Below are 16,921 nucleotides of genomic sequence, written 5' to 3'. Positions count from 1 at the left end.
TTTAACAAATGGGACTTGTGTCTCTATAGCCAAGAACCACTGTGGAATAATGGTATGAGATCAGGATTTGAGTGCCAACTGAGCCATGGAAACCTACTGGCTGACCTTGGGCAAGTAATACTCTTTCAGCCTCAGTAGATGGCAATGGCACAACTACTCTGAACAAATCTTGCCAAGAAACCCCCATGATAGCATCATCTTAGGATCACCTAAAGAAGTGTCTGCATTCAAAGGGTGACCAGACACCCTCCTTTTCCAGGACATGTTCTACATTTCAACCTTCTGTCCAGGAGGAATTTCAAAATGTCCTCCATTTTGAGCATGACTAAGAAGCATAAATTTACTTTTATATTAGTGTTTCCAGATTTTATTTGCTGATGCCCTATATTTCTCGTGAATGTCCTACATTTTTTCGGTGCCTTGTCCTCCTTTGCGGTTATGACATTCAAAAGTTACCTCAGTTCTGGATTTCACCTGGTGTCTGAACTTGATTTTTCCCTAGGCTTGTGATATTTTTTATGGGTTCTCGATCAAAGAAAATCTAAGCAACCTTTCTCCTTCTTCTGCTTGTTGTTATGTTTGTTTAATTACTGATATTTATGAATTACATGCATTAAAATTTCTAAGTGATATACAAACAATTTTGATTAAAGCCATAATAAAATACAATGTGAAACGTAAAAGTGGCAGTGATATAACACCAGTGGGAGGCAGGTGACTATAACCACACTTTTGGGAAAGCTTGTTAGAACAAGTAAAACTTCAAAAGGTGGTAAAAATCCTGAAGGTTTGGAACTTTTTTTTTTAAGTTAAGGGTTTGTTTTTGTTTTTTAGAAAGCGATTATTGTACTCTTAAGACTCCATTTCAAACCCTCATGGATGGGGCTTCCAATATCTTAGGTACAACCTGATGGTATGTTTCCTTTGTAGATTGCCACTTATGGTTTTGATGTCCTAATATGATGTTCATCTGATGACACCTCATCTTTTTCACATTTCTTGCCTCCTCAGAAATGTTTCCATTTTGATTTCTCTGCAGATGAATCTTTGGTGCACCATGGAACTTTAAAACATTGCTAAATTTGCTGTTTTTTAAAAATCTTGTGGCATTCATGTGTGTTTGCTGCAACAAGTTAACACAATTACCCCCTTTGGAAATGGGTTGTTCAATTAAGTATATATTGAAAACCACTTGCTTACCTATTCTTTCCAATGAAATGCTTGCCAGATCCCTTCATTTTGTTTTGTTTTAATGGGATGCTATATCTTCGTTCTCAGAGGCTCTGCTGAGTTGTGTTTTGAAAGTGGAGCTTTGGGGTTATTAGAGCCTTCGCAACCACAGCAAAAACAGATTCATGCCTGAGTCTTTCAACTCGGTAGATCTGAAACCTGTCATTTGGGGAGAGAAACTGGTGACATATTCTGTGAATTCTTCTTTCCCCGTTTCTCCCTCAGTGAATGATGGATTGGAGGTTAGCTCTAACTATGCCTTTCTTCTCCCTTCTGAGTGACAGTTGTTATTTGGAAAGGCAGCTTTTACCACTTCAAGCATTGAAGCTGAGAAACAATTAGGTATGCATCAATAACTATGGGCTTTATCACACCAGGGTCGTCTCCTGCTAATATAGCACTGTTTCTAAAAATGCTATACAATCTGGATTGTTTTCTTTTCTTTCACACCTTTCCAGGATTGCAACCTTGGTTTGCCGGTACTCTAAAAGCTTATCACACACATGACATGGGATTGCCACCCAGTACCTTCTTCAAAACATTATTTTCACCCCTTTTCCTAGTTTTGCACATATGCGCACATGTGTGTGTGCACATGTGTGTACGTGCGCACACACAGATGCCCCCCAGAATATAAATGAAAACAGTCTTACGTTTAAAAATACTTTTTCCTTACCCGTGTGTGTATATATGTGTGTGTGTGTGTGTCCTGATTCAGGTTAGATTAGACTACAGTAGCTGGTGGCTTTCATCTGCCAGAGATTAATCAAGTCTGAAACTCTAAGCAGCAAGAACAGGCAGAACAGGGTTAATGAAATAAATGCTTTTTTAAAACTGTAAAACCTTTTCCCCCCTTTCCACTTACATTTTCAGACATGTATGAGAGAGAGAGAGAGGGAGGGGGGTAGATTTCAGAACTGGACTACTCTGCTGGAAAAAGAGACAGGGAAGTGGAAGTGAACAAAAATGTGCATTCTTGGCTTTGCTTACAAGTCCTAATTTGGGACGGAGGTAATTTGAGAATGGACTTTTTTCCTATAATTTTTTTTATTTAAAAAAATCTCAGTGTCTAATTGAAAGGAAATTTTAAATTTCCATCCTTCTCCTTCTCACCTGATCACTAGGGCTTCTACACCACACCCAGCGCACGCCTACTGACCACCCACTGACCACTCAAAATCAGCATTAAAGCGGACTTGAACTATTACACTGGAAATCATAGCAAAGCAATAACTGGAACGGAGATCATTAACAAATTTTTGTGTTAATAAAAAGAAACACTTTCCAAATGGTCTCCCACTGGGAAAACAACAGAAGAGGAATGACATCAAATGATAAACCCCAACTGAAGAAGCTATTATCCTGATGTAATTGCAATTTACTTGCCTAGTGTGAGAAAGTCCATTGTAGACTCCACTGTGACCCACACCCTGTAAGTCAATAGACAACTCCAACAGGAAAGAAGAGACACTGAAAGTAAACAGAGTTTGGCTACCAGTCCTGAAAAACGCTAAGATCAAGACTCAACACATGCAAATGAACATCACCCAGGGTCAGGGGGTTTCCCAGAAGACAATAGATAATTAACTAAATAGACACACATATCCTCCCCGCATAGCCTCCTACCCTGAGGCCTTGCCATTCACCAACAAACCAACACACAGATTAACATGAAAATCACTTCCTCTCAACCAAGGGTCACACAGTGTGTGTGTATATATATACACACCCCACACACCTCCATGCCACCATTCTCTGAAGATGCCAGCCACAGATGCAGGCAAAACATCAGGAAAAAATTCTTCTACAAACACGGCCTTACAGCCTGAAAAACCGACAAAAAAAACTATCAATGGAGAGAGTCTTTATTGGCTCTTCTAATAGAGCAGTGAAACAAAATAGAGATATTTATTTGCTACTCAACAGACGTACACTGAAAGTCAACAGTAGAAACAGATGGTGCACATACTTTAAAAAGGGTGGTGTGCATAGTAAAACCTACATTCAAACAGAGCACTTTACTATGCTGGATTAGTTAATTCTGCAACCTATCTGCTGTTGTTGTTGTGTGCCTTCAAGTCATTTTTTGATTTATGGTGACTAGACAAACCTATAGGGTTTTCTTAACAGAATTTGTTGGGTTCAAACCCTGGTCTCCCAGTGTCCCAGTTCAACACTCAAACCACTGCACCTCACTGGCTTTCAGCCTATCTATATTTTGGAATTTAAAGACATTTGTGCTATCTTTTATCTTTTAAAAAATAGTTTGCATAAATTATTTCACTTCCACTAGCTGTAAAACATTTCTATGCAAGCAACCACAATTTTGTGCAGCCCGGTGCTAATCTTATGCAGCAGTCCACTTTGCTTCTGAGTTTTCACTGGTTATTACACATTTTTACAAACCTAAGGGCTATGAACCTTTAAAAAAATCTACAAAGCTAGCATTCTCAGCAACCAGTGTAGCCATCCTTCTGAGTATTTAGCAACTAAACTCTCCCAGCATAAAAGACAAAACAGATTCTAGCAAACAGTTAGTGCTTCTGAGCAAAAAATGTGTTCTTTCTTTCCTCCTGCAGGAAATGTTTAACCTGAAAAATTTCCAGCAGAAGTATCTAAAGGGCACTGCAATGTTTTGGAATTCAGCTAGTCCAGTGTCAAACACAAACCTGATCAATTTAGAAATGGATGGGGATGTGATCTCATGGTGGATGGAGACATCTAGAGGCAATTAGAAACATTATGCTTACTAGGTTTGAAGGAATTTTGAACGTGAGTGATTATCAGTGAAGGGACATACAGTATGTAAAGGCAGATAAGGATTGGCTTTGGCTGATTAAGTTGGTAAATCCAAACTACTTCCTGTAGTTAAAAAAACAGCTGTTAAGTTTCTTTTGTTCTCTATTCCAAAATCTGAAATACTCCAAAAATCAACTTTTTTTCATAGATGGCTGAAATAATGATACCTTTGCTTTCTGATGGTTCAATGTACACAAATTTTGTTTCATGTACAAAATTATTTAAATTGTGTATAAAATTACTTTCAGGCTATGTGTGTAAGTGTATAATTGTTGGATGCATGCCTCATTTAAACAGTAAACCTCCAAAGAGACACGAAGCAGCTTTATTTTGGCCTGTCTCTTCGGGTCCTGAGTCCAATAAATTATTCTCTGTTGCTAACTAGGATGTAACTATGTTGTTTTACATATCCCTTTAGGCTGGCCATTTGATATTATCATGTGCAAGATGAGTGGGCTGGTCCAAGGGATGTCTGTCTCAGCTTCTGTCTTCACCCTGGTGGCCATTGCAGTAGAAAGGTAAGTCTGCATCTCAGTTCAGCTTTATTTTCCTTGATTTGCAGCCAGGAAATTAAGTTTTGAAGCCATAGGCATTTTTATCTAAGGACCCAATGGAGTTGCCTCATCTCAGAAGTTGATGGGATTAGAATCAACTGTCCATAGATGGCAAGAGTGATGGATTGAGTCCAAATTCCCATTCAGCCATAAAACTTACCTGGACAGTAATTCTCAGTATCGTTATGAGTTACTGGACTAGCAGGACTGTTGTGAGAATATAATGGGAAGAAGAGCCATGTATGTCATTTTGAGATCATTGGAGGAAAGGTAGTGCGATATAGATGTGACAGACAGATACATTCCCAAGTAGTTTGCTAAAACAAAAAGAATGCTTGGAGTGGGGCAACCAGGAGATTTGTTTAAGAAAGGACCCAGATGAGTCCTCGTCCTGAAAATAAATTACACCCAAACCCTTAATAAATGTATGAAATATCACTACTACACTACCACCATTTTGCATCTGACTCTTTTTGGCAGATCTCAAGGTCCTGTCTCATTATGATCAGCTGTCCAGTTGTTAATCTCTTCAGGGCAGTTCTTATCTAAGAAGGTCTGTTTGATGGTTAAACAGGAAAGGGCTTTCCTCCTATGTAGCTCTCAGACTGTGGGATGCAATCCATTCTCACTGTCACGCCTTTTAGGAAGTGTATGAAGACACATCTTTTCAATCTGGCCTTTTGAACTGTTTGGATGACTGAGCTGATTTTTAATGGTTTTGTTGTTTAATTTGTTTTGAGTGATATTTGTTAGCTACATTTTACTATTTTTCAGTGGAAAGGTGGAGTAAAGTCTATTAAATAAATAAAGAGAGAGAGAGAGAGAGAGATCCACCAATTCTCACCATGTCTAAAAACCTCTTGTGCAGAGCTTTGAAAAGTTACCTTTTTATATTACAACATTAAAAACACCCTGATTAGTGGCATGCTGATTGGGGTATTTGGATGTGTTAGTCTAAAAAAGTAACCTTTTAAAGCTTTGTTCCTGGATTAGCTGTAGCTCAATGTTGTCATCTACAGCTGTAAGTAGATGGAGACTGATCTTGGAAAGAAGTTTCCCCAGCCTTGCTTTATTGTTGTTGCTGTGTGCCTTCAAGTTGTTTCTGACTTCAGTATGTTATATTACTATTAATAAACATATTTTTAAAAAAGGAAAAGCAGCATTAGTCTCATCAAAATTGGAGGAAGGAACATCAATAATGTAAGATATGCACATGACACCATACTACTAGCAGACCATATCAGATTTTGAAAGATTATGGAAGAGACAGAAAGCTCAAAGGCAGGTTTATAGCTGAACATCAAGAAAACAAAAATTATGACCCTGGATGATCTACATATGTTTTAAAGTATACAATGAAGAGATCAAAATAGTTCAAGACTTCCCATACTTGGGCCCAGCTATCAATCAGAGTGGAGACTGCAGTCAAGAAATCAGAAGAAGTCTTGGACTTGTAAGGGCAGCTATGAGGAAGCTAGACAAAACCCTGAAATGTAAAGATATATAATTATATGCTAATGTTAGGATTGTCCATGCCATCATATTTCTGATTTCTATGTATGAGAGCTGGACAGTGAAAAAAGCTGATATGAAGAAAATAAACCCATTTGAGATGCAGTGCTAGAGAAGAGTTCTGTGAATACTGGTGGACTGCTAAAAAGACCAATAAAAGAATCCCAGAGCAAATCAGGCTTGGAGTCTTCCTATAAGCAAAAATGACTAAAATGAGGTTGTCATATTTTGGCCATATCATATGAAGAAAGAACTTACTTAAAAAGACAATAATACTTGCAAAAGATGAGGACAACAGGAAAAGGGGAAGACTGTATACCAGATGGATAGATTCAGCCATGAACCTACAAGAACTGAGCAAAGCAGTTGAGGGTGACTTGGAGGTCTCTCATTCTTTGGGGCCGCCATGGGTCAAAGTCAACTTGAAGGCAGTTAACAACAACAAAGAATAGACTCATAAAATCACTGAAAACTGTTAAGTCAACATCTATGAAAGTGCCCTTGGTTCAACAGGCTTACTATTAAGGTTAAGAATAAAATGAGGTTTAGATTCATCTATATTGAAAATATGTTCTCCACCATTAAGAAATGGCTCTCTAGTCTGATGGTCTGGAATATCACAATTTCCAACTCTTGTGAGTAAATGAACAACAACTCCATATTCTCTGTAGATAAAAGTGAAAAATTTGCTGTTTAATACAAAAAAGTGGAGGAGGGACTTACATTATGTTTGTTTTGCTGGTGATAACAGGTGCAGCATATTCTGCTCCCCGTGGTTTTGTCATATCATGCCAGTTTCTAGACAACTGTGCCATTTCCAGCTTGGCTTTCTATCTGTAGTCTGGATTGTGGTGTGTTTTTTAAAACCTGTCTCTGATCCCAATTGCCTGGAGTCCAGTCTGGTCCAATATGCCTGAATGTGAAGAAGAATGGAAAGAATGAGACTTCAAATTGAACTGAAGGGCAGGATATTAAATTTTAATAAAGATCTATCCAGGGTGGCTGTAGGATATTAGAATAGCCAACATTTCTCAGCAGCTAAAATTGCACAGTGAAAACACACTTGGATGAATCTCCAGAAACACATTCTTTTTTTTTTTAAGGGAGTGTTTACCAATAGTCTACAAAGGAAGTAAATGTTTAAAATTTCTGGCAAAGGCCCACTTCAGCCACCATATGCCAATGAATACAAAACGACCATTCATATGTCTTGGCTTAAATTGTTCGCAGAAAAATATCTTCTTCATCAGCTATGGAAAATTTCAGAATGGTATTTTTTCTTTTAAAAGTGAAACATTTAAAGTATATATTATTAACACATCACCTTTAAAACAACAACAACAACACTATTACCTTCTATGTAAGCTGACTCTGATAATGTATGGCATAATACATTTTTAAAAAAACAATCCTTCCTAGATACTTTGGTAGAAAGAGAGGATATAATAAAAATGGCTAGAATCATCTCTGCACTACATTGGTACATAATCACAACAGATACGTAGCTGTGTAGTGAATCGCTGCCTGATCTCCCCATCCCTATTTACCGTTCAGCAGCCTGTTTGATTGCAGAGATCTGTTTCCCTGTTGTTCAGAAAGCGGATGACAAATGCACCCTTCCCCTTGTGTAAGCGATCTCTATTGCAATAGACAGAAACAGGGTCACTGTCATAATCCTATCTTGCTGGAGAGATCATTTGCAAAAAGGTGGAAAAGATAGTCACCTGCTTCCTGAGTGACAAGGGAACAGACCCTTACCAATCGCAGCAGCTGCTGACTGGTAAATGGGGACTGGGGGATTTTCACAATCTCTGTGTATCTCCTAAACCAGGTAATACATAGGGATTGTGAATATAAAGCAATCATAAATCTGTAACTCTCACTTGCACACTCATGATTACCTAAAAGGATTCTGACCAATAACACTAGTAACAACAACATCAACTCAAGGGAATATTTTGTGCTGTCATCACAACAATCTTGTACATTATGTTGGGCTGGGAAAAAATGATTGACCACCCTGACTGATCATCTGATGAAGTTCATGACTGATAAGTGAATGTGAGCTCAGGTTACCCCAGTTCAATTCTGTTTCCAGGCTTAGTTTCACAATGTAGTTATTTTTGCTAATGTAAACAGCTTGTACAAATAGTTCTTCATAATGGCTTTTGTCCCATGATTATCCTTTTTTAAGAGAAGCTAGACAGTTAAGATTTTTGGTACATTATTAACACATAATGGCCAAGATCCTATACAGCAGGGCACAAAGTAAAACTTCCACAGATGGAACTAAACTATGTCTTTCTTCCCTACCATCCACCCAAATATGCCACTTGGCCAATTTAGTCCCCTCTGCTGCCATTCAGTGATGGGAGGAGAGCAGGGAGAATTAGAGACACATCCCTGTAAGCAAGATGCTGAATGATTACATTATCTACTGACATCCACTGGGTTCGTTTAGGGATCTCAGCAGATGATGCCATAATTCTGTGCCTGGTGACATGAACATAGCAGACACTTCTCCAATCCCACCCCCTGCTCCCCTTCAGCCAGTGAATGGCTGCTGAGGAGGCATGCAACAGCTAGAGTGAGTCAGGGAGGCTTTAGTCACTGCAGGGGAAGGAAGAGAATACCAACATCTACCATGACAAGGGAGAGAGAGAGAGAGAGAGAGAGATGCAAGCATATGTTGGACATGTGTGGATATGTTACTACCAGGATGCCAGCCAGTTTAATGGGGGGGGGGGGTCTGTCAAGGGCACCTGCAGAATGTTACCTATAAAAAATCCTTTCAGTACATACTCTTGTAATACGTAACAGAACAGACCATAACCTAAATGCTTGTTTCATATGCCTGTTCCAGTACTGAATATCTTGTCTTTCCTTTCTCTTCTAGGTTCCGTTGTATTGTGTACCCATTCAGGCAGAAGCTAACCCTAAGGAAAGCCCTGATCACCATTGTTATCATCTGGGTCTTAGCCTTGATCATTATGTGCCCCTCAGCAGTCACCTTGACCGTCACCAGGGATGACTACCACTTCATGGTAGATGCCTACAACCATTCCTACCCACTCTACTCCTGCTGGGAGGCCTGGCCAGACCAGGAGATGCGTAAGATCTACACCACCATTCTCTTCTCCCACATTTACCTTGCTCCTCTTACTTCGATTGTTATTATGTATGCTCGTGTTGCCTTCAAACTGTTTAAATCATCTGCACCCATACGAGGCTCCCAGTCAGAGGACAACGAGGGGAGAAGGGTCTCCAAGAGGAAAATTAAAGTGATCAACATGTTGATAATTGTAGCATTGTTCTTCACTCTCTCGTGGTTGCCTCTATGGACTTTAATGCTCCTGACAGACTATGGGAACCTAACTGAGCATCAACTGAACCTCATTACAGTTTATTTTTTCCCCTTTGCCCACTGGCTGGCTTTCTTTAACAGCAGCATTAACCCAATCATCTATGGGTACTTCAATGAGAACTTCAGGAGAGGGTTCCAAGAGGCTTTCAAAGTCCAGCTCTGCTCCATGGAGAAGAGAGACAAAGACACCTATTCTGAAAGGAACAACAGTGGGTTCCTTTTCGGGGCACGCAATCGGATTTTTGTGGAAGTTCAAGGCAGTGACTCAGCACAGCCCTCTGAATCTGGCCAAAGCAGCCTTTTGAAGGCAGGATTATTCCCATCAAAGAATGGACGGGCAGCTCACCATGGGTTCGTGGTTGAGGATTTTGACAGTAAAGGTTGTTCTCCCAATACTGTCAGTGTCCCAGCTTGGGATATCTAAGGATATTTCAGACTCTACAGGCTGGTGCTGACTTTGCTAGATATCATTGTGTCACACAGCAGCACACGTGTGAACCCAACACATGTCAAGGTGGCTTCTCAAAACCAAACTCTTTGCCCTGTAATCTGTGCAGGGACATGGGGTTTTCATATCCCACATGAAAAGATTTTCACTTCTTCTAGTCAGAGGTTTAGATACTTCAGTGTGGCTTGGATGAGTTTTGAGAAAGTGCTTTTATTTAAAAATGTTTATCCCTCATCAAACCTCAATAAATGGGGCGGAGGAGGCCTCAGGCTATATTTTGTGGCTCTAGGACTGATTTCCTTGTGTTAGAAGGAAATAGGACAGAACCCTCCTTTGGAAGAAGGCTTCTTAGCAGGAGCACAGTTGACTATGACTGGTCAACAATTTCATTTATTGGACACTATTGGTGTGCTACCTCAGTAAAGAAACAACAAAGTAAGACTGAGAAATAAGAGGACGAAAAGCATTCATTCTGAGAACAAGAGCACCAAATGTTTGTAGTGTCTCCACAAAGAGAGACACAAAAAATGATGAATCATTTATTCTGCATCAACCTAATACTCCCTTTATCTTTTGTGACACTATGTCAGAGCACTATGAGATGGTTACAGAGAGCTTGGGAAAGTTATGTTTTTGGACTACAGCTGCCAGAGTCTTCTAGCCAGCATGGTCAGTGGCTATACCAAACTCTAGACAAGTCATAGGAAGACTGAGGAAAAAGAATCACACTGGTGTTTCTATGGTCACAAGAGGTCACTTCATCTAAAGGGCTAAACTGGGTTGTCACTCCAGTTCTCTTCAGTCTGTACAGATGTAATTTATCTGCTAATCCTGGCTAGGAGATTGAAAGCTTGCTCTTTCTCCATCCTAATTCCTTTATCCGCCTTTGTCTTACTTGCTTGACAGTGCACGCCTTTTTGGGATACAAAGCAAATGTTCCACAATTGTGCCTCATACTAGTCCAGGAATGGGCAACATGTGGCTCTCCAGATGTTGCTGTGACTCCCATCATCCCTCCACATGGGCTATGCTGGCTGGTGGGAGTTGGGGTCTTTATGGATCCCACATAACAGTATTAGCCAGAGTTATACAATGTTTGTTTTTTAAACCAACAACAACAGTAGAAGAAGAGTCATGAATCCACACACAGAAAAGGAGAAGGAGGAAGGGAGAGGGGATGCACAAGCCTAAGGCATGTTGCTGAGCACTGTAGGTACATAATCAGGGAAAGTAATGACTCCATCTCAGGCATAACTCTGTTATTTCCCCAAATTATAAGCTTATTTCTTTCACCAGGAGCCATGCTTAGATGATGGTTGCACATTATCCTTTCACACTACATAGCCATACCACTATCATTCCTCTTTTAAATATCATGGTAGCATACCAAGAAATTCTGGAATTGGCAGTTTGGTGATGCAACCATGGCAGTTAAAGGGGCTAGAACTGTGTACTGTGAAAGGACCCTAGGATTGTTGCCACACTGCAGAAGTAATGCAGTATGACACCACTTTAAATGCCATGACCCCATGCTATGCAGTCTTGGGACTTGCCGTTTGTTGTGGCACCAGAGCTCTCAGGCAGAGAAGGCTAAATATCTCACAAAACTACAAATCCCAGAATTCCATAGCACTGAGCCATGGCAGCTAGAGCAGTGTCAAACTGCATTAATTCTTCAGTGTAGATGCAGCCTGCTGTTTAAGGCTGTAAAACTTTACATACATCCTGCAAGAACGTTCAGTTCAGAGTTGGGAACATAAGGCTTTCAGAATTAATTCATTAATGCTGCTAGTTAGGAATTAGGAATTAATCAGTTGATGTTAACACTGGGAGGACAATGTGTAGCTTTGATAATTTGTTTTTTTATTATACTGATCAGTTTTTTTAAAAGCTATAGGATGTACAGTAAATGGCTTTGGATTGACCTGTTGCCCTCTAGTGGTAATTTCTATTGGTTTCTTCAAAAGTAATAGAGTATTTCCATAGTTTTAAATTGTCTTCTTCAGCCTGGCAGTTTCCAGATCTGCTGTAGTACAAATCCCACAGTCTGATAGCAATGGTGGTGAGAACTATAGCCCAAATGTATTAGGACTGCTAGGTTGGGGAAGGTAGGCCTAAAGCATGGAGTCTAACAAGTGATCGATAACATCACTGACCTGCATATCGTTTCTTCTCTCCACCTGCTCCAACATATATGGTGTTCACTCAAATGCCCTGAATTGTTGGTTTGGGTTGGAGGGAGATGAATTAGGAATGATGTGTTTATTCTAACTGGAGGATATGTATCTGACATAATACTGAAGTATACCAACAAGTAGCTACAACGTTCATTTTGGTGAATTCTTAATCAGAATCTTAATCAGAAATATTGTGATACCTGATCATATACTTCTGAGCATATGAACAACATGCTTCTGCACTGCTAAATAATTGTATCCTCTGACTCCCTATTCAGTTAGAATTAAGAAAAATGGTATGGAAAGATCACTGATAGAGCAGATGTTTAACAGATGTGATAGAAAGAACATAAACTCATTTGCAATGTGGAACTGGGGAAGACTGGTGAGGACACCATGGATGGCCAAAAAGACAAACAAATGGGTCCTAGAATAGATTAACCCTGAGCTCTCCTTGGAAGCAAAGATGACAAAACTGAGGCTATCATACTTTGGCCACATCATGAGAAGGCATGACTCATTAGAAAAGACTATGGCGGGTTACAGACCGCCTATTTGGGGCGGGCTGTACCCGCCCCTTTCCGCGGTGTATCGGGGCCTCAGCTGCTAGAACGGCAGCCGCTGAGGCCCCGATCTGCCGCTTTTCAGGCTGCGGGGAAGCGGCAAAACGCCGCTTCCCCGCAGCCTGAAAAGGGGTGTCCTTGGGGCTTCAAGCCCCAAGGACACCCCGCGGTGGCGGGGAGGGGGAGAAAGGGGCCACTTGGCCCCTTTCTCCCTTGCTTCACTGGGCGCAGCCGTCTGAAGGCTGCGCCCAGCGAAGCAAAGCAGCACCGCAAACCGTTTCGGAGCTCCTTCCTGGTTCGTGCTAAGGGCGCACTAGGCACCCTGGCGCGGAGCGAGGACATCACGTCCGCGCCGCCCCGTATAGAGGCGGCGTGGCCGTGACGTCCTCATGGCGGCGGCCATCTGGAACAGCCGCCATCATTTTTTACGCGCAGAGCACGTATTAGGGTTAGGGAGGTGCGGAAGCACTGCACTTCCCTAACCCTAGTACGCGCTCTGCGCATACTTTCATGGCGGTGTGTAACCCGCCTATAATGCTAGGAAAGGTGGAGGGAAGCAGAAAGAAAGGAAGACCACATGCCAGATGGGTAGACTTAACCAGGGAGGCCACAGGCCAGAGCCTGCAGGATCTGAGCAGAGCAGGTGAGGATAGGGAGGAGTTGAGATGTCTCATTCACAGGGTCATTATGAGTCTACGGGGATTATCATATGGAGGTTTACTGTGGGTTAAACACCAGCAAAACGCTCCTGAAGCACAAAGATGTGATAGTCAGTTGTGCTACCGATTCGTCACTGAAGCATCCCCTCACCTCTCCCATCCTCAAAGCATTCACGAAGCAGTCATTTCTTCATAACGGAAGTTCCCTCTTCAGGAGCATTTTCCCGGCGTTTAACCCACGGTAAATCTCCTGTGTGATAATCCCCTACGTTGATTTGAGGGCAGTTAACAATAGCAACAAGCAGTCTGGGATGGGAAACAACTTTGCTTATTTTTCTTAATTGTAAGAATTATGGCCTGTTACAGACTGCCAAAATAAAGCTGTTTCGGGTCTCTTTGGAGGTATGCTGTTTAAATGATGCATGCACCCTAAGAATCCAGAAGCTGCACCAAAGCTGCACTCCAGTGCTTAGGAATGGAGTGTGGCTTTGGCGTGACCTCTGGACTCTTAGGACCCATGCATCATTTAAATAGCATACCTCCAAAGAGACTCGAAGCAGCTTTATTTTGGCAGTCTGTAACAGGCCTATCTGTTTTTCTCTACCCTCTGTTTATAATGTTTAACAATCAGATAGAGATCCATAGGACAACATCATTCTGTATTTTTACCCTTGAACTGTGAAGTTTACTTAGGAATCTTCGGTAAGGTATTTTGTCAAAAGCTTTTTCAAAGTCCAGGTATATATTCCCTATTAGATCACTCCAACTTATGCACGCAAAGGATTCTGGGGAACCTTTGGCCTTCCAGATGTTTTGGTCTACAACTCCCTCAGCCCTGCTCAGCAGAGCCAATGGTAAGGGATTATGAGAGCTGTGGAAGACATCTGGATGACAAACATTTCCCCTTCCCTGTTCTAGAAGGCAGGATGAATTCTCCTTGGGGAACCCATGCTCTCTCCTCAAAGTCAAATTGTGTCTCTTTAGAACAACTGAAAATGGCAGCTATATGTTTGTGACCAGGGTTACTGCACTTGTATTATGTGTTATTTTACATTTATTTTATAATGACTTTCTCCTTGCCCTTCAAACATGTTGCTAGGATGGGTATCTCTTCTTTCATTTTTACACCTGCAAAGGGTATAACATACTCCTCTCATTTCAGGAAGGTGTGCAGTTCTGCAGTATGAGGATGCCAACTAATGTCAGTAGGAGCTACCCTGCTCCTGTGCCTTTAACAGCAGCTTAATCTGCAGAAGACTGCAGCATCACTGCTTGCAGCTCAAGCTCATCTAAAGACACAGGTGCAGAGATTAAAACAAAACAAAACAAACCCAACCTTGACAACTCTATTCAAACCTCATGCCTCATATCAACTGTTAGTTCTGAATCTGAAAGAATAAAACAACCAGTGAAATTAAGTGTGCATTCAAATCAGGATGTGCCCTTGAAATTCAAAGGCAAAAGCAAGTGGAGAATTCATCTGCCTAATGAAAATGTTTACTGCCTGTATTGGTCCTTTGTCTTCTACTGCACTCACTGTTAAGTAAAGATTTTGCCTTTGTATTGTAAATGTGATGTTGCTATTACCCAGTTCTTGACTGTGTACCAGAAATAAAGGATACTCTCTGTCGCCATCCTGTTTTAAATCACAAGGGTGTAAGCAATGGGTGCTGCAGATTTGCGCAGCACTCAGGACTGCCAACTCTGCAACATGCCCTTGCACTTGTCCTGTTGATCTGTAGTAACGAGCAAGGGGAAATGTTTATTTCCATGCCATTAAAAACCTTTACCTTAAGGGTGGGAAATCTCTGGCCCATCAGAGGTCTTGGACTTCATATCACAGAGGTCATAGCCAGGATAGTCTGGAATTATAACAGTTATAGTTATAAAACAGCTAGGGAAGCAACGGTTCCCTATCTAATAATGCTTTACCTGTTGATAGGTACATATTAGACCTGAGCACAAATACACCTTGAAAGCCAAGATGGTTAAACTTAGGCTGCCATACTTTGACCACATCATGAGAAGGCACAGATCACTGGAAAAGACAATAATGCTATGAAAGGTGGAAGGAAGTAGAAAGATGACTAGGTGGTTGGACTATATTAAAGAGGCTATGGGTATGAATACAGTCATCCCTCACGGGCTTGAGATGTGTGGTTTTGATTATTTGCAGAGGGGTGACCTCCGTTAAAGTTAATGGCGTGCGTGCCCGGCTGCGCATGAGAGCAAACAGCCATTCAAGCCTATGGAGCTTTAATATCCTCCGAATTTGCGGGGTGCTGGTGTCCAGAACAGATCCTCCATGAATTCAGAGGCAGCACTGTATACAGAAAGAAAGCAGAACAGTGGAGGACAGGAATTCTTAGAGATATCTCATCCACAGGGTTGCCGTGGGTTGAGATCAACTCAAGGGTAGTTAATAACAACAAACAAATATACTACAACGTCTCATTACTTAGCAACTTATATAGAAAGGCATGCTGCCTATACTACTGGATATACAGCCCTCCTGATTAGCGGTCATTAATGGCCATATCTTCTTCTAAGGCCATCCAAGGGGCTCGATAGACCGCCTCTAAGAGACGGCTCTGCACCGCTCCTGGAAGTGCTGCGTTGGGGATGCGGCAACCATACTCCAAGCCCCCAACCCAGTGCAAAAAGAAGTTGCAGCTCCTTTTTGCGCCACAGAAACAGCACCCTTTTTGCTGCCACTATAGCTCTTCCATGTCTCTTTGGCACAGCATGACTACATGCTGCGCCAAAGACACAGTGTGACACCACCCCCATGCAGTTTGGCACATGGCATGATGGCGGCATGATGGCGGCATAATGGCGGCAGGTGGCATGTGGTCGCTACACCCCTGCTCTGCCCTCATGCCAGTCTGTTTAGGGCCTCAGTTGGCAAAAATAACAGTCCCGTGGCAGCGAATTCCACATTTTAACTCTCCTCTGCATAATGAAGTGAGCCCGCGTGGTACAGTGGTTTGAGCCTTGGACTACAACTCTGGAGATCAGGATTCGATTCCCTGCGCGGCTGTGGAAATACATTGGATGACCTTGGGCAAGCTGTTCTAATTTAAACAATATTATTTCCTTATAAAATGTTAAGATATGAATATACCTAAATGAATGAAAATATGCATGCTAAATAAAATATTTTAATTCATACACTTCATGAAGTAGAGGAAGTGTTATGTCTGCATGTAGGTGTAAAGGGGTGTTGCAAGGGGGGGAAGTTTGAATACCGCTGCCTTAGCAAATGCTGGAAGAGTATTACAATGGCAACTGTGGGTTTCATTTCCTAAGTGGAGCATGAGCTGTACAGATGGTTGGCTGCCCATTTCTGCATGCTTTCTTTTTTAAACACAGCATTGGGTAAACAGGGTAACAACATGCAGGAGAACCAAGCAAAATTTCCCCAAAACCTTCCAAACCTAACACCATACAGACCTGCTGGACTATACAATTCTCATTCTTGTCCCGGCTGAAGTTGATGGAAGTTGTAGTCTAACACAACAGCATGGTTCCAGACTGGGGAAAACTGTGAGCCTTGTAAAAGAAAAGTAGGGAAAATAGATGTGTTAAAGCAAAGAAAGTAATGTTTGGTTAACC

The 16,921-nt window shown here is 41.4% G+C and overlaps 1 protein-coding gene and 1 long non-coding RNA gene across 2 annotated transcripts in view; one reads left to right on the top strand and one right to left on the bottom strand.

The window, feature by feature from the left end:
- Positions 1-9,883, top strand: part of LOC149318763 (neuropeptide FF receptor 1-like) — a 24,070-nt gene extending 14,187 nt beyond the window's left edge. Inside the window, exons 3-4 of the mRNA XM_089507871.1 lie at positions 4,448-4,547; positions 8,992-9,883. Coding sequence (XP_089363997.1) covers positions 4,448-4,547; positions 8,992-9,883 — 992 coding nt within the window. The remainder of the gene's footprint in view (positions 1-4,447; positions 4,548-8,991) is intronic.
- LOC149318762 (uncharacterized) lies at positions 6,855-16,921 on the bottom strand. The gene is made up of 3 exons (XR_016279825.1): positions 16,760-16,921; positions 15,097-15,168; positions 6,855-7,008 (listed from the first exon to the last, which is right to left on the bottom strand). It is a non-coding gene; the product is annotated as an uncharacterized LOC149318762 (long non-coding RNA).

This window comes from Sceloporus occidentalis, unplaced genomic scaffold, assembly GCF_023333645.1.
Source record: "Sceloporus occidentalis isolate IW3139 unplaced genomic scaffold, rSceOcc1.0.p SCAF_2, whole genome shotgun sequence".
Lineage (NCBI taxonomy): Eukaryota > Metazoa > Chordata > Lepidosauria > Squamata > Phrynosomatidae > Sceloporus > Sceloporus occidentalis.
This window is presented reverse-complemented; position numbering and strand designations above follow the sequence as displayed.